Source organism: Tubulanus polymorphus, chromosome 4, assembly GCF_964204645.1.
Source record: "Tubulanus polymorphus chromosome 4, tnTubPoly1.2, whole genome shotgun sequence".
NCBI classification, from domain to species: Eukaryota; Metazoa; Nemertea; class Palaeonemertea; order Tubulaniformes; family Tubulanidae; genus Tubulanus; species Tubulanus polymorphus.
This window is the reverse complement of record NC_134028.1, coordinates 3,424,173-3,452,132: the sequence shown is the minus strand read 5'-3', so window position 1 is coordinate 3,452,132 and position 27,960 is coordinate 3,424,173. Positions and strand designations below refer to the sequence as shown.

Genomic DNA, 27,960 nt, shown 5'->3' with positions numbered 1-27,960 from the left:
TACGGCGTTCCTTGGGGCCACATGTTATCATATCGAATTAATTCATATACAAACAATCTCATTGCAGATGCCGGAGGAGTTCAGGTGTGCTAGGCGCGAATCTATCGAGATAGTTAAGTGAAACGCGCTGTAAAGAAAGATCAACGCGCGGATAGGAAACTGTGAGTGGGAGCACGGGGCTTCGCGGCGGACCGGCACCGAAAAAAAACTACATTCGAGATATTGTGCGTCATGATGGATATTCAGACTCGGGAACGACGGTGCTGTTCTTGTAGTTGCGCGGATTTTCTAGGCGCTGAAACGCGTCGAATACGGGCCTACGAGTTGTCGTTGTGATAACTCGCGCGGATAATTTCAGCTGTAAATATAGATATTCGTTTTATAAATGCGCATCATCCGAATACGTAGATGATGATATAACAACAACGATAAGCGTCGTGGATATATTGTCGCCCATTGTCATTTACAATCGAAAGGGAATATGCAAACGTCTGGAACGGTGAGATTGATAATGCGCTGTTTTCTCGCCTGGTACGTCGTATGGAACGTACTCGTGAATACAGTTCACATGCAAAAACAGACGATCAAAGTCGGCGTCATACTGAAAGAGGATTCGTTCATCTGGAGATACTACGTGAAAGCTGTGAATAAAAAAGTGGACGCTCTGAAGCGCGGCCGATACCGATTCAGGCAGTATTACAAACTGGATTACTACATATATTACCTATCTAAATACAGCCCGACTGAGCTTCTCGATGGAGTTTGCGAGGCGATTTCGAAACAAAACGTCAACACGTTCGTCTTCGCTAGTAGCACAGACTTAGACGGTTCGGTGATCTCGTCGGCCAAGTATTTACTGCAGTTAGCCGATTCGTTAGGCGTGCCTATGATCACTTGGACCGGCGATAACCCCGGTCTAGCTCTGGTAAGTATGAACGAATGAAGTCGAGGCGACGCTACGATCAAGAGTTCGATGGAAAAGAGAGGTCTCAAAAACTAGAAAAGACGATTTGTTATTCAGCGCAAGTTGCGTTTTGAGCTCGCCTTGTCCTTGCATTGATCCGGGAAGATAATAAAATGCCCATCCTCCCGTCTTATTAACCAACATCGTATATGGTCTTTACTAAACCCGGGCTTTGCGTCAATTGATAATCCTTCGAATGGCCGTACGTCTCCCGTTGCAGTGACGCAAATTACCCATAAAACAGTTCAGTAACCGACTAGAAGACGGCTGCCAATCAGTCGGAGGCCGTTACATGGCGGGATTTAACGCCTTTACCTAATCAACACTCGGCCATATGTCACCCAGTGTCAATCTTTTACGTACCGAACGCACTCCCGGGGTTGCATTAAAACACGTAATTCATTATGTGTTTAACTCCGAGGTTTGATTGTATTTTATGTTCGGATGGAAAAAACCTGTCGCATAATTGCCTGATATTGAAACCCGCTCACACTTTACTTTCTGTACTCGTAACGAGACGAAATAGAAAATCGGTGTTATATGCGAGGGCGTCGTAAAAAAAGCGACCAAAACTCCGCTATATATATATATATATATATATATATATATATATATATATATATATATATATATATATATATATATATATATATATATATATATATATATATATATATATATATATATATATATATATATATATATATATATATATATATATATATATATATATATATATATATATAACAATATCCTATCTACCATATGTGCGTTTTTCATTTAAAAAAACGTTTGTCAGGTGTTCAACCGACAAGTTGACAAAGCGCTGAAGTAGTACTCGATATTCGACTATACCAGGGCTGTCGACGCTCATCGAATTACTTCGACTCATGATACGTCATTAGCATATCGATATATGGGGACGTAAACTAGAAAACAAATCCCCGATACAAGATCTTCTAGACATGCGTAACGCTATACCTAAAATCAATTGCAAAATCTCTGACTTTCAACAACAACTTTGACTCACAAAATGGTCGGTATTTTCTAGAACGAAGAGGACTCGGTGATTATGGAAACGGCTCCTTCGATGGCGCACCAGGCGGACGCCATGATCAATATACTGCGGCGGTATCAGTGGAAAGCTATATCTGTGATAACATCTTCCATAGTGGGACATGACCAGTTCATAAACACCATAAGACGGCGCAGAGAAGAGATCAGTAAAGAGTAAGTGTCAAAGTATAAATATGGTAAGGAGTACTTTTGAACTACTTGTGACACATTCAGGAACATTTTTGAAAATCCGTGGATGGGACAGATGCAATTGACAGCAATTTCCAGTAGAAAACCTTCCCTCCTACCAATCGTACAAGAGTATTTTTTCATATAATAACAGGGCAATAAGAAGTTCGGAGTTCATTCTGAAAAGGTCAACTCAAACTATTTGAGGGTCTTGTAAAAGGCCCACTGGACCCCCTATCCGCATCTAGGCCCTGAGGACTAACCCCCCTTGACCCAGTCAGTGTTACCAAATGGAAAACAGTTTAATACGGTAATTCAATTGTCCAAGATGCTCCTGATAGAAAATAATGTCACCTTAGCTTAAAATGGGGATAGTTAGTTGTTTTAGCTGGGGGAATAGAACACTGCTCCCATGTCTCACTAATCGCCGTCAGCTTTTTCTATGGCTTTTTTAATTCGCAAGTCGTAAAGAGCTTAGCATTCAAGGAAATCAGCCTTAGTAAGCTTACATTGGTTTGATCGTTTGATATTTCGAAGAAGAAATGTTTTGGCCTCGAAACGCACCACCGATGATGGGAGAGATTATCTCTGTATCCGCTTCTTATTAAAAGCAGTAACGATGTCCACTGTATGAACAGCGTGTTTATTAGATAGTAATATGTACCGTCGCCTTACATCCCGGATTCTCCGCTGTTTACAAAGATCTACTTTCATAGAGAACGATATACGAAATCTCTTTCTAACGTAACATTTGCTTCTCGTTTATATAGATTTAACTTTGAGCTACTGCAAACCGTGCATTTAGTCGAAATGGACGAAAAAGGCATCCGCAAACAGCTGATCAAAATCAAAGATAGTGATACCAGAATTATGCTTTTACTCGCATCCAAGTTAGTATTCCCATCCCAGCAGGTTTTCCAGGGGCCAGTTGCTGTAGGCCTACCATAGTAACAATGAACTTGTCAACTATCTACTGGGTTATCTAGCCTATAGGCTGTTGTTGCGTGATAGTGCAAAAGCAATTATGATTCATATTATCAAAATGTGTCCAGGTCGCTGAATCTAATTCGAAAAAGAATCATTTCTCATTTAGAGAAGACTCGCATAATATATTTGCCGTGGCTGCCGAACTGGGCCTTACTGCTGATCAGTACATGTGGATTGTCACTCAATCCGCTGTCGGGAACAAACAAACTCCACCTCCATCCTATCCTGTTGGTATGATGGGTAAGTTTTCATTGGTTACTTGCTATGTCCAAGATGCCAAAACCAATCGACTCATTAAACTGTTGATCTTATGTTGATTAGGTATATATTTCGATACTGAGCGAAAGGCACTGCTGAATGCTATATCGGAAATGGTACAACTATGGGGTCTAGCCATTGACGGATTTGTGAGGAATGAGAAACTGTTCAGAGCGGACAATTTGAAAGCTTTATTGCCGGATGTAGATTGTTCGTCGGCGAACATACACTGGAAAAATGGAAGGCATATATATGAGTAAGTTTTTAAGGGAAACAAACAAAAATCATAAACATCAACAACATCGAATTGTGTGATGATATACACTGTATGGAGCTTTGAGTACTTTCTAAGAAATGAGCTATGTTTTTTTTTAAATATCATGCTAGGGCTATGAAAAACGCAACGGAACCAGCCACAGATATTCCATATTTTAACGAGGATGGCACTCCTAAAGAGGTCAAATTACAAGTGGTGAACCTGAACCGTAATAGGAGGTGGGAAATGGTAAGCAAAATGACGATAAGTGTTGGCAAAGAAAAACAAGTTGCTAGTTGGATTTATTCAATTTATTTCAATTATGTAATTTTTCGTAGGTCGGAAAATGGACGGATAAAGGCTTAGAGATGCAGGACATCACGTGGCCTGGTGACCGCACGACTCCACCGAACTGGCGACCTAAACGCTACCATGTCAAGGTCATTACGTTGAAAGAGGCGCCGTACGTGAATTACGCCAATCCGGATAATGTGACAGGAGTGTGTCCACCGAGTGCTATCCTCTGTCGAGTCAGACCAAAAAATGAAACCATCGGGTACGTCACCAGTCATTCATTGTACACTTACAGCAGTTAGGTAGTACAGTCGTTTCTAACACATTGACCTTTCTTTTCTAATTTCAAATATCACGAGAGCAGTTTAAAGAAACATTCTAAATGCACTTAATAATTGTCATTTGAAGCCCTTTGTTTAATGTATTCCAATAATGTTGATAATTTGCAGTGTGGCGAACGCTACTCGCAACGCAACTTTGTACCAATGTTGCTCGGGATTCTGTATCGATCTGATGATAAAACTGGCTGAAAGAATTGGCTTCGAATTCGAACTATCTCAAGTCGAAGACAAGAAATGGGGTTCGAAAGAAAAGGTAAGAGAGCTGAATATCATAAATTGGGTGAATTAATGTAAGAATTTTTGCACTCGGTGTACAATCGTTTTTTTTTCTAGAATAACGAATGGAACGGACTTCCTCGTGCCTTGCTGGATAAACAAGGTGACATGGTAATGACGTCATTGAAGATCACCCCGGAGCGCAGTGAGGTGGTGGATTTTAGCGTTCCCTTCCTGGAAACTGGAATAACGATTATCGTGGCGATCAGAGACGGTGTTATATCTCCTACAGCGTTTCTCGGTAAGCTTTTCGTTCGGCAATTCGCGAGAACGATTGCGCTGTGTATTAGTAACAAAACGACTGTACTACAAAACTATCTTATGGATAGTAGAGAGATAAGTTAAAATATGCTTTGTTTTGAATACGGATTGCCTGGATTTGACTAACATAAGGCATAATTTACACCTGTTTAAGGTATTAAGGAATTCAAACTGTTAGTAAATGTCTTTTTTCAACCAACATGAGTTTATTTCACAAAAAACAAGAAATAAACAGAATAAACAAACCACACAAAGCGTGATAATGACATTATTTGCGTGGTAACATAAATACAAAATTATGTGTTCCTCGGCAATGTGTTAATAAATGTCATCATAATTACCTATCGCATTTGATGGGTAAAATTACGTGTAGATTTAGAGTATAGCATGATAAAAGCAACTGCAACATGAGTTCAGATGCTCAGCGTTGCCATAGATTCATATGAAAAGATATTACAGAATATGATGAAAATTTTGATGAAAATATGTAAATTTTTTTTTTTTTATATGTGTCTCTATTTTATGTATGTTTTCTTTTTAATGTCAAGCGCAATGATTATGTTTTAAACTTGGGCTTTATAAGAAAATAAATTATTATTATTATTAAATGTTGATTGTTTCGTTCTATATTTCAGAACCATATGACTATCCATCGTGGTGTCTCATTCTTGTATTCAGTGTACACGCCACGGGAGCCGCCATCTTTATATTCGATTGGCTAAGTCCCAATGGTATGGACCAAGGGAATACGCCGATCAGAGGTAAGCGAACGAGATAAAACCTGGAATACAGGTAAAACAAAAGTGATCGCTCCATCGGCCTTCGTAAACCCTTCCTCTATAAACGATGCTTACCGCTCCTTCTTGTAACACCACCCACATCACCTTACGCTGATTCTCGGACAAACGAAACACCTATTCATATCGGGGGAATTAATCAAACTTTAATTAAGACGTTTCGTAATGCGTTGATATGTTATATTAAGATTTTATATGAAACGTTCTATTTGTAGAGCATCGTTTCTCGCTGTTCAGGGCGTTCTGGTTGATATGGGCCATGCTGTTCGCAGCGTCAGTAAACACGGACAACCCAAGAGGTGTATCCAGTCGCTTTATGGCCAGCGTGTGGGCTTTGTTTGCCGTCGTATTCCTTGCAAGTTACACAGCTAATTTAGCCGCTTTTATGATTGCCAAGGAAGACTTTTATGATCTATCTGGAATTACAGATTGGCGGGTAAGATCATAGCCATATTTCTCATAACAGCTACAAATATTCATATGAGTATATAATCAGCTCAGTTAGAAAAGATTCAATGCTTGAAGACGAAAACACTTATTAGAACAACCGTATTTTTGTAGTTGAGGAATGCCAAGAGTCTAAAGCCCCCGTTTCGATTCGGAACAGTACCATTCGGTAGCACCGAGACGAATTTAATCAAGAATTATCCAAAAATGTACAAGTACATGAGAGAGTTCAATAGGTCCGACGTTGACAAAGGTGTCAAGGCTGTGAAAGACATGTAAAGTATCTTAAAACATTTTAATCAAGAAAGAATGAACTTTCAGATCACTTTAAATCATAATATATATGTATTTACAGGGAAATTGACGCATTTATTTACGATGCGACGGTACTGCAGTACCGAGCGGCCCATGATGATCTTTGTAAGCTGAGAACTGTCGGTAAATGGTACGCGATGACTGGCTACGGTGTGGCCTTCCCGAAAGGATCGAAATGGATACCGCGCGTCAACAAAGAACTAGTGAAAATGACTAATGATGGTAACGACCAACGTAGTATTTGCCAAAGAAATATTATTACATAAAGCTTTCTCAATTCATATACTGGGTTTGGTGCTAGCTAAGTAGCTATTTTCTGTGTGAAGTCACTTAAAAAGACAAGACCTTGTTCGATACAGATAACGTTACTAAGCTTCTTCACGAAGCTTAAATCAGTATTGGTTATTTTTTCACCTGACCATTATAGTAAATTGTTTGAATACGGGCGAATACATAAATCTATTGCCTTTTAGGAACATTGGAAAGATTGCAGAAATTCTGGTTGGGTGGCGCTTGTAAAAAGACGTCGGAAAAGGGTGACACGAGTCACCCGCTTCAAATAAAAAACTTTACCAGCGCTTTCATCCTCCTAGCTGGAGGGATGCTACTGGGCATAATACTGCTGATACTGGAACACTTTTACTTCAAATTTGTGCGACCAAAATTACGTAAATGGGATAAAGGTGGTTACTGTGGACTAATTAGTTTGGTAAGATGCGATTCCATATCAAAAGTTATTTTCAAGCAAAGTTGGCCATTTACAAACCTCTTCTGTTTCTTTTGACAATCAACTTCTATGTCAAATCTATTTCATCTAAAGATCTTTTTACGATTTTGATTCAGAGAATTTCATTTTTAGCCCACTTAGGACTGACAGCCATTGTTGTTCGCCGAAATCAGCACTTTTTACACATTTTGAAGATGCTTTAATCAATCATCTTGATCTTTCAAATCTTGGTACCCCCCAGGGCCCATCAGTCGTTTGATTGATTGATTAATTGATTAATGCAATTGATAAATAATTCAGTTAGTCCCCGTTGTTAAATGAAAAAATTTTCTACAAAACTGGCACGAAAGACGAAGATTCAATCGAAATAACTTAAACAGTTGATATACATCTACCTTTCTTCAGAGTATGGGTAAATCATTAACCTTCCAAGAATCAGTATTCGAAACCACTGAAATGATGCGACATCATCGCTGCAAGAACCCGATCTGCGAGACGCAACTATGGAAAGCGAAACACGAGTTAGATTTGGCGTTGATCAAAGTTGATCGTCTTCAGAAACAAATGCAGTAAGTGAAATATCTGAGAACGAGAAATCATTAAACGTTTTTTCTTTTGTCTTAAATAAGTGGTAGTAAGAAAACTCCAATTGATTTTTCTTTGAGATTGAAAAAAAACTGTTCAAAGATAAAATGGTAGATATTAGTCATATGCAGTCAAATGCAGGTCACATACACTAAGGTAGCTTTATTAGATATTAAATCTGCTCAAGGCAATATGATAAAATTCACTGGTTAAACGCACCAGAGAAATTGACTTACAACGACAAAATGCCCATTCACCGCACTAACACGGAAATTATAATTTTATTTAAATTGCAGCCTGAAGAAACCATATAAGTAATGTCTCTTGTCTTTCGGTAGATATTTTGACGCACATTTGTATTTGATTTAGCATGGGTGGAGTTGCGATAGCTATTATATTCTATGGTATCTCAGATCTGATTACCAGTCACAAACCGTCACCGCAAATCTAGATTATTATATAAACCAACGTTGAAAAAGTTATTTAATCTCTCGTCCGCTTTGAGTAAGCATTACAAATTTTGCTTGAATGATTTGTCTGCGCAGCCTATTAATGATCGATTTTATTCTATACTTAAAACATACACACGTATATGATATATTGCCATAGTCCACTGCTTGCGCATTAAGGTTTGCATTCTATAGTTTTGGCTTCGGTTTATCAAAATGGAAAATTGGTTCATAAATGCACTTGTGTTACTCCTTGATGTACACTTCGATTCAGGAGAAGTATAAAATAACTTTTGATTGAATGTTTATTGCGATATACTTTCAGGGAGCATGGCATCGATCAACCGGCTATAGCTTGGCACAAAGAGGAACCTAACCAGCACAATCCAGAGGATAGTCGCACCGATAGGAAATACATTAAACCAGATAAATATAGCAAGCATCATTCAGTAGAGAGCATAGACTCGATACCTCCTCCTCCGAGTTACGATTCGGCAACATTCGTCGATGTGCATTCGGTAGAGGCGTCTCCTGCCCGCAGTGTGGGTACCGGCAACGGCCGACAAACGCCCGATTCGTTATCGAGCAGAAAAAAATCTAGGTCACTAAACAATTCTCCGAAAATGAGGAAAAAGAGCTCAAGCGCGATGCCGACATGGCGAGGCGAAGACAACGATGATCTTTTAATAAACACAGTGTCGTGCGCGGATGTGAATAGCGAAGCACCCCGCATTCAACAGGAACGCGTTCCCAGTCCCGAAAGTGCCAAAGGGGACAAAAACTTGAAAAAACGCAAACACAAAGGAAACCTTTATCACGGCATAGATAGCGTTTCGATGGAAAAAGAAACAGTTTTATGAGATTAGGTTTTTAATTCTACAATAGTAGCAGATATACTACAAATAGATATATCCATTACATAACGTGAACAACATATAATCCGAAGTATTCGCGCATAGTTGTTGAATCATGACATTTTATATATAGGTGACAAACATTTTTCTAAGTCTGTACATGACACAAAAACTAGGTAAAACCCCCGTTCTTCCACGAAGTAGGAACACCGTATTCAAAATGTATCGTATGCCGGGAGATGATTTCCAAGAATATTAAGACCAAGAGTATTCAGATTACTGGCGATGTAACGCAAGAAATTGGATACAACCTCGCCGAAATCTTACAGTAATATTCGGTAACACATCGAGGCGTAAGTCTTTATGTGCGAGTATTATGATTGTAATAGAGTTTGAAATGTTCAAATGTTTAGAAATATCTTGTTAATTGTAGAATAGCCCGTACACCCAAACGTGGAGAATACAATAAGATCAAAAGACCCGGAATTAAATCTAAAAGATTAAAAACGAAATTATTAATCAATATCGTACCTTTAAACTTTCGATTTTAATTATTTTTTGATTGATATTGATTCTCGAGGTAAGGTCAAAAACGTCGTGTCTTGAAACTTTTGATTTTAATCCTTGATAAATGAATTTCGTTTCTAATCTTTTGAATTTCCACCGTGAATTGAAATCTTATTATCCTATAAACTGATGAGTACCTGTACCCGCTTTGAAATAGTGCTGCGAATTTTACGAATGACGTATTTTATGAAGGCAAGCGGTATGTATTGGAATCGTAAACGAACGCTTTTCATGAATGGGGGGAGAAAAATGTTTTAGGTTACGTTGTGAAGTGTGTTCGATCATTTATCATCGACATCATTAGAGCCGAATACGCCATGAAATCGTATAATTTGTTGAGTGATATCTTGATACCTTCAGTGATATCACGTGGACTACCGTACTTGTTGTATATGTAACCAGAGGAAATCATGTTGACGCCCTCGCGAGGAGGGGAACTTGCGAGCACAAAATCCTTGATTCCTATTTATTGTGTGGACGAGAAAATGCGCAACATGAAAATTCTAAATTCAGACTTATTTAAAACTTGACCTCCCGTTGATTAATGTCTTCATCGCTTCATCCTAGTTAACTTGATACGGGTACTACAGATCCTACGTCGGATTTATTACTTTCCATTTATCAATGTTAAACCATTTCCATCTCGACCGACTCGCAATAGAAAAATGGGCGAATTTATCATTTCTTCTTCGAAGCATAACCAATTATTTACCTCATAAAAACGAGTAATAACTTACAATGAAATTAGGATGTACATACCAAATAGTGTATTTATTGTGGTAGTATTCATTGCCACAATTCCTTTCCCCTTGTAGTATTTGTGTTTAACCGTCTTCCCGTGTTTTAATCAAGTAAAACTCAGTTCTCCCAATCAGAACCGGGGGCACTGCGTACAGATCCACATTTTACACGACAAAATCTTATATACATACCATGGTAACTACATTGATAGGAAGATAGCTGTTTTCTTACGACGAAGGACATGCGCCTATAAATCCACAGCTATGGGTAAATTTCATCTGGATTCAAACTAAGTTCAATTTTCTACGTGTAGAACTGGTTTCAGTTGAAGTGTTCGCCGCCAGCGTAACAATATTGTGCTTTGATGATGCATGATGGGTCTATATCAATATACATAATCATGTACGGTTATTATGTATCTTTTGAAAGATGTTCAATATTTGTACACATGTTAAACATTGCACACACGTATGTTAGATGATAACAACGAATTTTGAGATTTGTAAATAGAATATTATATAGAGAACTGATACAAAACGTTGGTTATTGGTGAAAACGAAATGTCGACCGATGTGACGTGAACAGGATCTTCAGAAAAATGTCCTTAACGTTATAACACGGGGATTAACTTGATTCACTATGAATTCAATTAAACCACATGGGGTTCAATTTAAAACTACGTGTAGTCTAAAGAACCTGGCGCCTGATATCATTTATTTGCTATGATCGGATGATGAAAGCTGCACCAGTGGCTTCATTTCTAATAACATACGATTAAATATCTTGTGTACACGAAGTCGTGCCGAACGATTTAAATAAGTTCCACCTTGAGGTTTGGGGAAATAATGATGAATTATACAAAATATGCATTATTTTGGCCGTTAAATATCATCCAATGTTATTGGGTCATATTGACCTAGATTCCACACGTTTTCACGCAAGTGGGGACTAAGAGTTAAACGATATGTAATTATTCGTTGATACAGAATGCCACGATAACCTGAGAAATCTGCTGTCAATATCTCCTAAAAATCTAATCAAAAAGCTCTAATGACATTTTCATTGGTCAGCGTTGAGGATTAAACCTCAGGAAAAACTGATCTACATGTATAGAGGAATATTGATGATTGAAATGTATTGAATGATTATCATACGGCAAATTTGTTAAATCTTACTGTATCAGAGCCATAGCAGTGTAAATACATGATAGATATGACTGTAGGTCAGTTTTCAAACGAATAAACCGTTATTTGCAAGTTACACACATATTCTGGTTTTTCTTTGTCCTTTTCCGTCGGCACGAAATCGGAAGCGATGTTTTTCTCCTCGAAGTTTCTTCAACTAATTGACCGAAGCAGATAAGGACAGAGGTTTAGCACAAACTCAAGGGAACTTTTCAGTTGCCGCATATTGCTTTTGATGCCTTTGTCGCTAGCTTTTTTAACTCTCTGCGGTATACCGAACTGGTGATGTACATCACATAAATATTCAAACTGTTATTCATCGAGAATATGTGATAAAACAAACTCATAATGAATAAGTTCTTCTGATTTTCGGTTGGGTCCTTTTTCTTCATCCAGTCCGGAATTAGGAAATTATACACGACCGTAGGTAAACTAGTAGCCACGAACAGCAAAGTCATCGTAACAACGCATATTGTAGCGGCACTTTCTCTAGCGCGGCTTATAGTCGCACTAGTGGTAGGTAAAGGTTCAACGGTGTTACGACGATGCCAAACGTGCTGCAAAATGATCAAATTGAAGACGCAAAAAAGTATCGAAGGAATGATCGAAAAAATAAGCATGTCCATCAAAAGAAAATTCTGCAAGTGTGGAATGAAATAGTCCATCGGTTGACATATACCTTCGACCATGTCTACGGCATAAATCATGGGCGAATATACAAGAAACATAGACATATATAGAATGATAATAGTTACGATCCAAATGTGTTTACGTCTACGGCTGCTGGCTGAATTAGGAAAAGTTTTTTTCAGAGTCACTACGCGCTCGATCGACAAGCATAACAATAACCAAGCCGATATCGAGGTCAATGTCATGCGCATGAAGTAGATTGTTCGGCACGTCCAGATGTTACTGTTGACTAAATCGCCTCCTAACATCCTCCCGATTACTAACGGCAGATAATTCAATAGCAACGAAATCAAATCATTGACACACAGTAGGAAGAAGATGAAATTCACAACGTACCGACTGAGGTCGTTATCTCGCAGTAAGATAATTCCGACGATGTTGCCCAGAGTTCCCAGAGGTAGAATGGTTCCCGCACCACCGTACGCGAAATACAGGTCAATATAAAACCAAAAAGTCTTCGGTTCTTGCTGCATCGTCATCGATGAGTTTAAATTCGCGCTAGAATTCATCTTAAAGTTGTTTGAAGAGTTTGTGCGACCGCTCTGAGCGCAGACCCCACCGCAATCTGGGAAGTCGAGGAGCTTCAATCTAATGATTTTCATTCTGACGTCACCTCCTATCACCCGGGTGACGCCTGAATTCTACGCATATATTCATTATTCTGAACGGCTTAAAGTCACTTCACAAAATGAAACACCCTGTTTCGCTCCCGGCAGGTGTGGTGATTTTGCGAGGGACACCAAATTAAAAAAAAGACGACCAAACCGGCAAATCATATAAATAGCGGGGACAATTCTTATTTTAAGATAAAAAAAGGGCAACTCCGCAACTTCTTTCACCGAGAACAAGTTTTTGAATTATTGTTTCCGTTTCTGACACATCTGAGCGAGAAGTGTCGCGCAGTACATTATGTTGGTGTAAAAACCCCAAATTCTAACAACAAAATTTCCGTAAAAATTGCGTCCTCAATCGAAGTGCTATATATTCATAGAGAGATGAAGCATTCATGAAAAGCTGGTTGATTTAAGTGAGCTATTGAAATACAACATTGGGTACTGGATATCTACAGTAATCAAGCGATTTGAAAAAAGATTTTGTTTCGACAGATGTGCCTTACTTGTGTATGGATTTTGCAGCTGACAAAAGCCTCAGACAAAAACAAACTATACGATCCTTTCTGCTCCATGTTGCTCTTCAAACATAGCCTTAGTGACGAAGACTATCTACTTGACATTTAGAAATTTCCTTTTCCTCAATCAAAGCACCCCCGTACGCGAAACACCTATTTCCTCAATCAAGCGCCACAGTACCATTCTAGCTATTGTAATTACGGTACATGAGAAAAGCAACACCACGAAGTATATTCTGTCGTAACATGGACGTATAAACTCTAGTTAATACGTCCATGGTCGCAGGTAGCTCAAGGTTTTAAAATGATTTCCCGAGTAGACTTATACATCCAGACTAACTTCCTGACTTACTCGAGGAAGAAAATTAACTTAAGTAAACGTAACACAGAAGCATGCGATTTCAATACCAAACGATGGCATGAGAAGAATATCGCATACGTGGCAATTGATTTAGAAATTCATCGTATTTCGATGTAGAAGTGCGTGCCCGTTGATCCGACTTATCAAAAGAAACGACTGATAGACATACCCTTTCCATAGAGAAAACGTTTATGTAAATCTCGTAAAAAGTGATTTCTAATTTCATAGAACATTCCAGTTACCTATTCAAAACACTCACAGCATATTACTTCTTCTGACATCATGTTACTAAGTCTGAAAGCCTGTGGGATTTTCAAGATCAAGTTAATCAGCCAGAAAGTGGTAAAGTTCCTTTGTTCATTCTGGTAAGAAGCTCGTGTGACGTTCTTCATCATATATGACGCAGTCTCCCTTATTTTTAAATCTCTATAGGTTCGAAGTAGGAGTCTAGAATTCTGCCGTAACGTTGGTGCTCGAATAACAACGACAGGCTTCTGGGAACATCATATCTCTATTCTTATTGTTGTAACGATGAGCTCTATAAATGGATTAGTGAAGTATCTAGAGATACAAAAAGCCACGTTTCAGATGCTAGTCCTTTCGAAAAAACTCACGAAAATCATAATCTTGGCATTAATGTATAATCGTCAAAATGTCTACGAATTCCTTAGTGCTTTGACATTCTTTCGAATGGAATTTGTCTGATGAGATTATCGTTTGAATCGACTCTTATATCATTAGCATTAGTACAGTAATAAATGTTGGTTGACGTTTTGACATTTAAAGCTGGCTAACGTTGATAGGCAATTTTCTATGATGCTTTATACGCGGACGGGTCCAGATAAATGTCAAGTTGCATTACCTCTCATTAATCATTCAAAATACTGTTCGTCGTACTAGACTAAACTAAGATTTTTTATTAGCCAGACAAGATTTTTTATTCCTATCCGTTGGATGAAATATCGTTCAATCATACATGGCGATTGAATCGGGCGTAGTCTCCTCGGATCGGTGGTCAATATCTAGATAGAGGTGCTACATCTCAACAAAAATCTCACCCGGATTTAGACAAATCTTTGTGACAGACGTTGCCGTCACGATTTAGTCTCGACGCGTGATCAACTGAACGAAAAATACTGCAAATTTCGCAGAATCTCTCTCGTCCCAAGTGACTTTTACTCGGAATTCGGTCGATCAAACTCCTTGCGCAAAATATTCAACGCGACGATTGGAGCGATGAAGAAAAAAACTGCGACACTGCTGCAAATCTCTCTGACGGCTTAATCTTCAAAACTTGCTTATCAACTCTCGCGTATTAATTAAACGAACGAATAAAAGTCGTTCATAAATCTTAGCCTATTCGGCCTTAGACGCAGTGATAACGATAGCGGTAATCTATTTAATGTAAATCTTATATAGACACAAAATGAAAAGTCTTAAAATTTAGAATAATATTGCTTTCCACCCGTTTTATTTGATTCCTTCAATACATGGATTAGCATTATTTTCGTAGACTATTCGTAGCGAAAGTCTAGATTAAATAACAACCACGCCGTTTCGTCGGCCTAATTATTTTTTTTTTTAAACGACCTGGAACAGGGCTGCGCAGGAGCCGTCATTTCTATCCGGTTTATTTCAAAAATGATTGTGCCGTCACGGCAACGCTTTATCCGCACTGACATCGACAATGCTCGGCTCAATCGCTGCGACTCCTACGCTTTAGTTCAGTTAGTCGCGACAAAGACGAGGTTTTTTGTAACAACGACGACAAGCCAGTGAGTGCATTGAAGAAATCAAATGGAAATTCCAACGTACATCGCGCACACACTCGAAAGACGATAACGAGATGAGAACCGAGGAGAACTGTAGAGAATACCTGATCAACGCAGCTACTGATCCGCCTACACACGACAAAGTTAATCATAGGTAAAAAAAGAGTAGTAAAGGGCAATTATTCAACTAAGCATTATTCCCTCAACGTATTCAACAACTCGCCCAGTCCTTAATGGCGTGTGACAGTCCATGATATTCGTTACTGTTGCGGAGGTCCTTCTTACTCAGGTGTTGCCGCCATTTCTTCCGTCTGAAAAAACCAGTCTGTTTCTCGCGGCGATATCACAAAGCGTAGATAATAATAACCATTGAATACTGTGATCACCGACGAGACATTTCACTGTTACCATATCTATGATATATATAACGATCGGGAAACACGATTTATCGAAGACTTATAGTCTCGAAGCCATAAAGCAATTAGATAGAGCAGAAAATACTCGTCAATCTTCAAGTGAGATGTTCATTAAAGGAGCTGTATATTTTGACCCACAGTAGCGAGATTACCATCGCTCCGAGTGTACAAGGTTTTTTCCCGGACCGACAGTTAATTAGGTTATCGACATTTCGACGGATTAGTCGACCTAGTCAGCGAAACCAACTACAACTTGTCAGTCGGGATGAAGTTTAATACCTTTTTCAGGGTTGTTCGTTAAGTGTCGAATTAGTTTTCTGCGCGGCTTCAGTGATGATGTGATGATACTCTATTTCTGATCGCTGCTAAAGTTAACGTCCGTCAAAATTTTTACTCGCAAAATCTCATCGTTCGACAAAAATTGTCGAGAATTAAATGGAGTATGATTAATCCCGATCTTCTGGGGGACTGATCCATAATTAAGGGTTTCGAATCCACTCATATATGTGACCGTATCTGCCGAATAAAATGACCGTGACCTTTCCGTCATCATCGGCTCTCTTTTGAGGAGTCAATTTCATTGAAGTGATTAATAATAAAGGATTTCACGTGCGTTTCTTTTTTAAGGTTTCACATGATTGAAATGAAAGCCTCGCCAGAAGCGCGCTACCGGTACGATTCCTGGGTCGTTTGAAATGGAAATGAAAAAAGAATATGTTCATAGATATACGTATAACATATGATATGAAAAATTAACAATAGGAACTTGATACCTAATGAATACTTCATGGTGTTTTGTATCTCGTATTTTAAGTTGTTCATATCGAAAAGAAGAAGATTCGTTAACGTATTCAACGCGTAGGCTTGCTACGGAAACGAGCTGATACGAAATCTCGAATAGGCTCCTCGATTTGCCATCGACCGAATTTCCATAAAAACGAGACACACAATTTCGTAATTCTCCCCAGCAGTTTTTTGACAATGTGTCGACGTGACAGTTGGCATGTAAGTAATACAACCAGGAGCGATGATGGCTGGATGTCGATTTTCATAAATTTTCATCAATTCCTCGCGCGCTCTCTCTATTCGACAGAACATTCCCGTGATGTGAATTGTATCAATCAAAACGATGTAAGGCGATTGTTTTGAACGTCAACAGTAACAAGTGCACGACGACGGCACGAACAAGACAGTCAGTAACCGACGTGTGAAAAATATGAAATCATTGTCATCGCAATAAACTGCACAGAATCCTTAGATTAGCGTTTAGGAATCTATAAAGAGTTTGAAACTTCTTGTATTGTCATCATATTGTGCATTACATTATTTTTTCTTTAAATCCTTCGAATTTCGATTCACTTATGGTTCAATAAACCATGAAGATTGAAACTTTTGCATAAATTTGCAAAGCATTTCTAAACGTATGCAGTTCAGTGCTTCAATTGACGAATATGCCAGCACTGCGCTATGGCTGGACATAGCAATTGTCAGTAAAAACTCAAAATTATCATTGTTTGCTACAATTTACTGTATTCTATTGTTTCTGGTATTATAAAATGTATTATTTTTCTATGCTGTAACAAATAGGTACAGCCAAATATAATCATACTTTAGTTTTTGTTGTCCTGTTCAATGGCCAAAATGAGTATCTTAATCTAAAAGAATCTCACCCTGTTCCCCATTTCTGCTGGGAATAAAAGTTGACCCGACCGGCCGCTTATCTACCCTGTAAGTTACTTTTTTTAAATCGGAACAATCTAAACATAACAGACCCGGCAGTTGTAGAAATGAACTGATTACAAATTGTATTACAGTTTACAAAATTAGGAGAAACATTAGGAGTATCATATTTAGGCTTAAAAACGAGGGCCGTCCTTTCGGTTCATTTGTACCGGTGCTTTGTGGACGTGTCCTCAAAGGTTTCTATCTAGGAGAAATGTCAGGTGAATTACATCTAAAACGTATATTCAGAGCTTGATGTTTTGTTTTTAATATTTTAAACGCCGCGATGTAACGTTAGTTAGCAGAATTGTTAGTATCGACGTTTCTAAGTGTACGTAATTGTAAGTATAATGCAGGGGTACTCTAATTGTTGTTCGGTTTCAATATTTCCATTATTCCAGTGACGGTCGAAACTGTACGCTGACAAAAAATCGAGTGGCTAGAACGGGAAACCGAATGCAAAACAATAGTGTCAGCTTTCCACCCACTCACTGCAACCACATTAAGTTATCAAAAATGATGTCAAAAGCATACAGCTCTCAGCCTTTTCTAATTGCCGCCCACGCCACTTTTAAATAATGGTATTCTAATTAGAATTTGCACATGGATTAAAATACGCAAGGGCGTCGGTTTTCGCTCGAAAATGAAAACCCTAGAAAACGATGCCACACCGTGCTACGCCCTCCGGAGAAACTTATTCTCGATTTATCCACTCACTGTTTGAAGTAAATAAAAACTTGCATGGATTTTGTTTGAACGGGAAACGTGTAAAGCACGTGATTAATGGCTGGTTAATGTGCTTTAGAATTAATGCAAACACTGTGTTATAGTCGCGGGTAAATAGTAATGATTGTTTGACATTTGAAGAACAAGCAGTTCGATTAATATGCTACGTTCATCATAGTCCAATACATCATCATCAACGGGTACATTCACATTATTACCATTCCCATCTTTGTTTCAACTTTACGTCCACATTCCCACTTCTTTCTTTTCTTACAACAAAAGCCACTTCGCCTTACCGCTTTCCCTTTTCTACTCCCTCGCCAGCGTGATGAATCGTCTGATTATTTTTAACCCTTTCGGATTTAGCAACTGAAGAATGCAAGTATCGTTACAATAACTGAAATTGCAAATATGTTGAAACAATCGAATCTGAACGCCGTGTCTTCTAACTTCGAGCTGGTGAATTCGATCTTCTGCCAATAAAGGGCTATTTGCAATGAACAATAGAAAAAAGAAAGTTATAATATTACTTTTTACCAAAATTTCAAATGGATTCATGTTCGCTTTGGTAAGTGGTGATGTCTACTTAATATTTATGATATGGCTTCGAGTCCCAATTAAATAGATTTTGTGCCGCTGGACAAAACATGCGGGGGAGTTCAGGACGGTTTTGTCAAGGTTTCGGGCGATTCAGTTACTAAAGGGTTGACGTCTCAAGTCTAGAATTTCTCCACTTCATCAACCATCCATCGAAACAACATCATCTCTTTGATGCGCTTTTTTCGCACGTGCGAAGTTGATCGTTATCAGAGATTGGGAAAATGAATCATCGAAGTGCAAGTAAATCGTCCTTTGTAACCCAGTCGCACTCGGTCGCCGCGACATGTACCGAAGACAACTCGACACTGGGTACGCAGAGGATAACTTCGCGATATTGATTCAGTTCTTTTCTCGCGAGGCTTTTCCAGTTGAATCACGTTCTTTTCATCTATGAAGTGCGGTGAACCGTGGTAACTGACAGAGCTGACTGAAATTAACCTCAACTTCCTACAACTTCACCGATTATATATGACGTACTCTTGGCTGCGGTTAGTTTTATCACGCACGCAATATTCATATCAAATATTGAAAAAAGGAAATATAGGGAAATAGGTCGACCGAGGGTCCAATTTTGACTGCCTCACCAAAGAAAAAATAGCACTTTAAAAAAAAGGCACATTAAAGGGATCAGTGTCAATTAAACCATCAATTGAACCATTTTTATGATGTTCTTTTTAGTAACTGGACTACTACCCTCACCAAAGACAAAATGGCACATTATTAGAATCAACCCAAACTCTCTGCATAAGCCATGATATTTTTTTTAGAAACATGACTAAACCATGATGTATGTACTGCCAGAAGATAAATGAAATAAAGAATAGTAAGCTAAGAGACGCCCTATAATCCCCACCCAAAATCTAATCGGATTTAGTGTAGCCTACTTGGAAATTAACACGGGCGAACTACAATGCGTATTGATTGCCTTGGACAATTTACTCGGCCAGATATGCAAATCGGCAAAAATTGGTTCTCAATGTCCTTTCTTTTTTACTCGTTTTCCTCCTCTGATTTTCGTGAAATCCGACTTCTCGCAACAATAAGAATAATCGAATAAATGGACGTATATTAATCGCATAAAAACGGAAGTGTAAAAACAGACGATAGCATTGATCCGTATTTATTTATGATTTCTCGGAGGAGTCACGCGGTTCCGTTCCAGGTTCCGCAGCAGTTATAACCATCCAATAAATAACGAAGAAATCAATGTCAATGAGTTAATAGTAAAAAGTTTATTGAACACAATTTTTTACTTTGTTTATAAGAAGAATCACATATTATTCTATCGCTGATCACACAAAGTAGTACTTTTAGCATAGAAAACTTGGCAACAAGATCATTCGATTTATTTACACTGTCGACGAGTTGATAACATATTTAGTTAAAATAACGATATATATATGTCTATCCTGCGTTTTTTATTTACTATATTTTACTTATAAATGTGTACTTACCCTTCGGATATCGTGAAACGACCGTAGAAAGCGTCGAGTATATGCAGTTTAATGTATCAAGTCACATAATCAACATTTGTACGATGACAAATAGACCCATAGAATATATAACAATAGCCTGTAACTTTATATCTTAACGAACGACAACTTTTCGCTATCATATAAGAAAAAAGGGAAAAATTACCTCGTTATTCGAAAACTTATTTGTGAAATGAATTCTGATGCATAATATATGCACAGCGTGAATGAAAGAAATCTTGGAAAAACAATAAAGAAATTACAAATACGTTACTGAAATATATACGATGTATTTGAGTGAACACAGTTTTTGTACAGAATCTACGATCTAATCATCATTCAACCCCGATGAAAATCGCTTGTAATTGTGGATTAATTTCAACCATGAGCAGAAACCGACACCCGACTGATTATTGATTCGACGACGAGCGTATAGAAAAAACCGAATTAATAACGAATTATGTTTTTAATTAAGGCTATTACATTGCCCGTGACTTTATATCATCGATTTTGTCTTACAGGCGAAATTACTACATTTTCCTCTAATCTAGTAAAAGGTCACGGGTAAAACAGGTGCCTTAGGGATTCATTATAGCAAAAAGTTGTTTTTTTCGCATTATCATGTATATGAGTCACTTGAAGGGCTCGTATTTTTTATCTACAAATTCCTATTTGTGATTGCCAACTTTCTAACTATCGGTAAATCTAAATTCGGCTTTTCGAACTCCGAAGTTGTTTATAAAACAAGCCATTCTCTTACTTATCGACGGACAATTTCCTAATGTATCGATATGTGTCTCTGCCATTAAGCATTATCACACGTTCCGAATACAGGGCGCATCAGAAATAGGAGTTTCGGAAATGAACACGCGCCCACGCCCAATATTGTCAAGCGACATATATAGAATCGCCGCTATTTTCCAATCGAGGTCAATCGACCTTCAATTACAATCTAATGGAATGAAAGTGTTGAAACGCATATGAACATAAATAGAATCAGATCGATTTTCAGTTACATCGTGTCTGATCCGTGATAAAAATAAACATGCTGTATTTCAAACGATAATATACCATTATCATTGGCTTTCCATCGATGGACGCTCCTCGCTCAAAGCATCGACGACATGTGAAATAACACCTAAGTATATCGTTGAATTTCACATATCGTCTTCTCCGGTTCAGCAGCAGCAGGTCAAAATACATAAACATTTTTTGGCAGCCATGATAATAGCGAAATCCTCTAGAGATAACATACAGAGTATATAATATTATACATATGGCGAAAAACAATTGACGATTAGCTTATCACAACGTATAATATGAGAATAATATCAATCTTTAGAAAAATGAAAATCGAAAAAAAAATAAAGGAAAACTCGTTAAAGTGAAAAGAAAAATAAGGATATCAGACGGGCGTATCATTTGAATATCGATTATGATCAACATGATTATCAGTTTTCAGTAGAGACAGTATGAAAAAATAGAAATTGGCCAGATGTAACGATTTTCATCTCAGTTCATCTAATCATCAACAACAGCGATCCGAATATAACAGTTTATCTTACAATTTTCGGTCGGATTTCGGCTGATGAATGTATAGTGAACTATAAGTATAGCATCGAGTCGAACGAGCTCTGATTATCGTTTAAGAAATAACGCAGTCGAGTTTATTAGTATCGGTACCCTGTGTGGCCGCTTTTGCCTTCGATTTGCTTCCACGACGCATCAGACTCTTGCTACGGGCCAGCAACTTATTGTCCTCTTTCGAGTCTATGAATTTGCCGTCTTTGCCGTCTTTCATCGGGCTCATGATGACGGCGAAGGCGCTCGTTCGGCGCTTTCGCGGTGTGTGTATCCACGGTGGTAACAGGCTGAACTTTGATTGGTCCCACAAATTCTGGAACGTTTCGACGACGCCGTCATCGAATTTGGCCGAAACCTCCACGTAGCAATCCTCCAAACCCTCCTGGTCGATCCAGTCCGTGACGTCAGCCGGGCCGACCTCGCGTTCTCGATCGATGTCGCCTTTGTTTCCGACGACGACGACCGGTACTTCTTGATAATCCTCGCGTTCTTCCTTGATCTGTTCGCGGAGTTGTTGCACTTCCGCGAACGATCGCTCGTCGGAAAGCGAGAAGACGAGAACGAACGCGTTCGCTGTCGAAATCGACAACCGACGCATAGCGGGAAAAGCGAAATTACCCGCCGTGTCCAAGTAGTCGATTTTCACAGTATTTCCGTTATATTCGTATTCGCGACAGTAAAGATCCTCGACTGTTTCTTTGTATTTACCGGTGTACGTACCGGTGAGGAAACGCATCAGAATCGAGCTCTTTCCGACTTTACCCGCTCCGAGAAATACCACTCGATACCTTAGCTCGTCGTCGACAGTCGCAGGACGCACCATCGACCCGCGCCGCGGAGGAAACGAAACTTTCTCGTCGAGCGCTGATGATGACTTCTCAGACTGTAGCGGCACCTGGATCGATCCTCGCCGGCGTCGCGGGGTCGTCACCTTCTCGGGCACTACGACTGACATCGAAAGCATTTATATGAAGTTTTGTAACGAAAAAATAACGAAAATAATCGACCGATCGAACCGCCGAAAATAGTGTATATATTTACCCACAACCGAATGAGACCGACGTCAGTTCAGCGAATATTTGAACCGCACACAAAATATGTAATGTAATACAGATTGTGACACGGCAATTTCATCATTTCATCATTCGATAAATTACAGTTGATTGCCGAATAAAGTATGTCAGCAAATAAACCGCAATTAGTTCCGTAAAGATGCAAAACTGAGTTACGATCGGGTGGAGTTTTCCTGGTGATGTATCGATGTTACGTAAATAACGCGCGGGTGTTTATTAATCGTCCAATAATCTGTATAGACCGTTACCGTCAAAATGGCGACTAATGATGATCGCAACGCGGGCGCCAAGTAATCAACCAGATTTCAACAGTGTTGTCGTATTAATCGGACAGCGACGCAACCAGTGGCGGTGAAACACTTCGGATCAAATACCAGACTTTCACTCGCGTCAATTGATGACGATGGTCAGAGCTATAAACAGCGCGACGATCTGTCCCTAGAAAGGTTGACAGTCATGACGTATAAAATTCGTAAACTGTTAATTATGTATTAACGCGTTAACGTGTACGAGATCAGTTTTCATTCACACATACAGCAATTGACGCCTATTTCTGTCTTTGAAAAAATCTACTATGACGTAGTTCAAGAAACAGTTGTCAAAATATGTTATCGCCCGGAAAAAGGTTGTTTTGGAAACGCTGATCCGTTGGATATGATATCCTTCGTTGAACTAATCCACGCTTAACGAATCTTTAGTCCTCGGTGGCAGTTGACACGAATTCGATATCCTCTTTCTATTTTGCCTTTTGTCCACGGCGAAAAAGACGTATCCGAATCGAGTCTTTTTGGCGACTAGAATACAGTATCGATTTGACGAAACTATCAAACGAAGTGTGGGTTCGGTACGGTTTGATTTTTCACCTGCCGAGGAATGACGGCAGTTCCAGCGCGGTAGATTCTTTATAGTCGAGACGGCGGTGAGAGTAGTTGCGTGGGCGGTTCGTCGATCACACAACAGTAGCAGCAGTAGCGACAACGACCGGGAGTAATCCGTGCAATTTCACCGTCAAGTCGCCGTCACACGACGCAGGTATTCAGTTAATCTATTAACGAGCGTATACGAATCAGCAGGTAGAGAAAAGCGCACGTGAACCCTTAGCATTTAAACAAATCAGCGCCTCATCTATCACCATCAGGCGAGGCTTCGGTCGGAAAATTGTTTTTTGACAGTCGACACAAAGGTAATATTCAATTTATCGAAGCAATTATTGCGGCCGCGAACGAAATTGGTGATATTTACGAAATATGAATGGAATATAGCGTTATGTACGACTCGGGATTCAGAAGAGATCCGCCAGTCAAGTTTTGAAGTCAACGTACGCGCAACGAAAGCCCCCAAACGCAATAGAATAATGACGAAATGACGTTTCAGCGCCGTTTGATTAATTCCGTGGGAGGCACGTCGCGTTGAGGTGAGGTTTATGATTCAATCTTGGCCTCGGGGTCGAACGTGTTGACATTCAATGAATCCCTAGAACAACCAAGCCTGAAACGACAAAACATACATACAAACATTATTAAACTGATCCTAGATAAAGAAAAAAAAGCAAAATAGGCGCTGGGGAAAGATCTAGAATTCGAGTACCCAGATTTCGATGAATTCGCGGTTATTTATCATTAATACCAAGCTGGTTAACAGGTTTATAAGGTCGATGTATAGAGGATTGCTTTTGTTACATTCTTTTGGTTCGGGTCGGCGAGTATACCAACGAGGGCTTAATTTCTGGAGAGCAACGCCCGTCGATCGTGGAACTCAAAACCGCACTAATAATGCGGCAGCGCTAGGCAATTATTTATGCGTTTAATAATTTCGCATACGTCGGGAAAACCAAACATTAGTTGACATCATTAGTCTACAGATTACTGTTGATAACAAGGTACATGGTATATATCTCTTGGCTAAATACAAACATTTTCGTCCTGTAATTTAAATATTTGATGCCCTTCGAACGACGTAATCAGCCCAATAATTGGGATGCCGATTTTGTCCCTTACGTCCAAAATGAATTTCCATATAACATTGTTATAACTTGCCAAATATATTTCACTTCCCTAAAACAGTATCGCAAATATATACAGTTTAATCTCATATTATATCTAAAACCAGAAAATATGTTCGCTATAATCATTCGTTTTATCGTTTTTACCCAGTATAAGATTAATATCAAAATTTTCGAAATTCTAGCTTTAATGACGGATGTTTCGTTATATATCGTTACGACGATGTTCCCTCGCTGTGAGGGCTTTCGGTATTCATACTCTGGATTGCAGGAAAAACCATTCTGGTTTTGATATATTCCATCATCATTTTCATGAAATCGTATTAAACGAGAACTTTGCCCTTTACGAAGCAGGCGCCCGCGGTGAACTGTACTGGACAGTGTGTTAATATTACGATCTAAAAATGCGATGAAATTCCATTTTCTCGCAGAAGAAATTAATAATAGCGCCAATATTTCCTAGATGTGCGGGCACGCTCGTGATATTATGAGCAATATGGTAGCAGATTTCATTCGGCGTGCTTCGTGTGTCCTATATGAATGCACTATCGTAGATTGCGAGAATAAAAAAGTGACCACTATAATAACGAGTTTCGATATTACTATGTCGGGAAAATATTAGCTTACATCTTATTTATGGAGGAGAAAAATCATAATGTGATAAGATATAACTATTTTTGCTTTCCTTGTAAGAATTGATTGTCATGTGCTTTAAGTTACGAAGTAGCCATGAATACAAGCAGAACACGTTTGCCTTAGTATTATTCGAAGTCAGAAGACATAAACGGAACTTGATTTGAACTTGAAAGTCAGAAAATATCTGGCGTAGACTCCAGAGCATCCTCCCCGGCAGGGATTCGAACCTGATGGCATCGGGATCGCAACAGTTCGTGCCGTGGCTGAGTGTAGCGATGCCATCAGGTTCGAATCCCTGCCGAGGGAGGATGACTCCAGAGCGGATTGCTTCGGATTATCGCGTGCCAACAAAAATGTATGACATGTGTTCTTACTCCCAATTCATTTGTGATATTAACGACCCATCCCCGGCTCCGACGGTCCTCGTACCCGTGGGGAGAAGATGTACTGGACCCGCGAGATCCGAGGCCAAGTGGAGTCTTCCGTAGCTCATTTACCCACAAAGTTTATGATGAAGCAGAGCTCCAGAACGATCAATAAACACATAACTATATATACACAAATTATTCATTCAAGGACGATATTCCGAGCGGCGGCCGCTGAATTTTATTATGATTTGCCGCCGTGTCCCGGGAATGACCGAGCTATCAGGAAAAGATCACCGCGAATCTTCGCTGTCGTCGCCAGAATCGTTTCGGCAAGATTTACCCGTGTCTCCCGGGAAGGTATTATACTAATCAGACCGTAGAAGACGAACGTGCTCGAGAATTAATCAGAATTCCGACGAGAGTCACCTGACCGTCCGAACAAATCAAATACACTGTAAAAAATAATTCCGTTTAAAAACGGTAATTCCGTCGGCAGCAATTGGGACACATAGAGATTCCGTCATTTGATGGTAATAAAAATGATGCCGTTTTTTCACGTTATGTAAAAACACAAACCCGCCGTTCCGAAATGGCTGTACGCCGTATTTCCCTGTCTGAATTACCGTCAGGAGCTGATGAGCGCCCGTATACCGGAGGCAGCCGCTGCGTTTAAATACGTTACTGGGCCGTTAAAATACGGCGAGATTACCATTAAAATGACCTCCATCCAACGTGAAATAACGATCGAGCACCGTCCAGAAACGGCAGAATCGCCTGGCTGATCCGACATGCCACCGTCCTCCTTAGCTGACCTTTTGACCCATTCTGGAGATCACACCCCACAGACCCTTCGAATCGACAGTAAAAGGCACCTCCAACATAAAAACCTCCAGGATACAGTAACAGAAGAAAAAAGGACACAAATTGAAACCCCCGACAGGATGCCTGAATTGAGACTCCTTTAAGGGGCAAATTTCCAATGCCAATTCTCCTATCATAAGGCTTAAAAATGATACCTTGTTTCTCCTAATCGGCCGGGTCATTTTGTAAACTGCAATCAAATTTTTAATCAGTTCATTTCTACAACTGCTGGGTCTGTTATTGTTAGCCTGATATCATGATTTCGAAAAGGCGGCCGGCCTGGTCACCTTTTAATATCAGCAATAAGAAACGAGGTATCAATTTTTGTTAGCCTAATGCTTAAATTTGTGCGGGGAAGGGGTTTAGAAATTCGGGAATCCATGCATACATATAATACATAATACAGTAGTAAAATACGCTTTATGTTTATATTTCAACGAGTTAAAAATATAACTTCAATACAAATTAAAATTGGAGAGTGGGCTTTACCCTGTTTAGAATTACACAGAATTTAAAAATGCGCGACAAAATTACAAGCAAAGATTTAAAAATAATAAGATGAAGAATTAATACATATAACATGTATAATTACAATTATCTCCAGTATTTCCTTTTCTGAAACCACTAACCCAGACAAAAATATGATTCCCCGAATGTGCGATTTAGGCGCCGAGTTAATTAAAAGAAAAACATTATGGTATACACTGTACCACAAATTTCTGTATAAACATGTACTTCATGTACATAATCATGTCAAATAAATCCTGTTTTCACATTCGAGTATGTTTAAGTGACTAAAAGATTTCTCATTTCAGTCTATAGTGAAATATTTCTCTCACAACAACTACACGTATAACACGCTACCGAACACTCGTCTATAGAGTTACTGTATTAAAGCAATACAAAATATAATATCTAATCTTTGATATTTGGTGATGAGTTGCTTTTTTTCATGAAACCTGCTTCTGTGGCAGTGGCCCTTTATTAAATTTTTTTCACA

At 39.0% G+C, this 27,960-nt stretch overlaps 1 protein-coding gene and 1 pseudogene across 6 annotated transcripts in view; one reads left to right on the top strand and one right to left on the bottom strand.

Annotated features, from left to right (window-relative positions):
* Positions 1–11,621, top strand: part of LOC141903557 (glutamate receptor ionotropic, NMDA 2B-like) — a 62,572-nt gene extending 50,951 nt beyond the window's left edge. For 4 of the 6 annotated variants that reach the window (XM_074791719.1, XM_074791718.1, XM_074791721.1 and 1 more), the window contains exons 2-18: positions 68–925; positions 2,016–2,194; positions 2,980–3,099; positions 3,303–3,436; positions 3,518–3,710; positions 3,842–3,959; positions 4,049–4,266; positions 4,454–4,598; positions 4,679–4,862; positions 5,518–5,643; positions 5,895–6,115; positions 6,241–6,401; positions 6,482–6,663; positions 6,915–7,150; positions 7,574–7,737; positions 8,050–8,067; positions 8,528–11,621. In XM_074791719.1, the coding sequence (XP_074647820.1) occupies positions 482–925; positions 2,016–2,194; positions 2,980–3,099; positions 3,303–3,436; positions 3,518–3,710; positions 3,842–3,959; positions 4,049–4,266; positions 4,454–4,598; positions 4,679–4,862; positions 5,518–5,643; positions 5,895–6,115; positions 6,241–6,401; positions 6,482–6,663; positions 6,915–7,150; positions 7,574–7,737; positions 8,050–8,067; positions 8,528–9,062 (3,378 nt within the window). In that variant the 5' untranslated portion in view covers positions 68–481 and the 3' untranslated portion in view covers positions 9,063–11,621. Of the gene's footprint in view, positions 1–67; positions 926–2,015; positions 2,195–2,979; positions 3,100–3,302; positions 3,437–3,517; positions 3,711–3,841; positions 3,960–4,048; positions 4,267–4,453; positions 4,599–4,678; positions 4,863–5,517; positions 5,644–5,894; positions 6,116–6,240; positions 6,402–6,481; positions 6,664–6,914; positions 7,151–7,573; positions 7,738–8,049; positions 8,088–8,527 lie in introns of all 6 variants that reach the window. The other 2 variants (XM_074791723.1, XM_074791722.1) reach the window with 2 other exon arrangements.
* An 8,635-nt stretch (positions 11,622–20,256) lies between these two features.
* On the bottom strand, positions 20,257–23,153 carry LOC141903824 (ras-related protein Rap-2c pseudogene; annotated as a pseudogene).
* Positions 23,154–27,960: the final 4,807 nt, after the last annotated feature.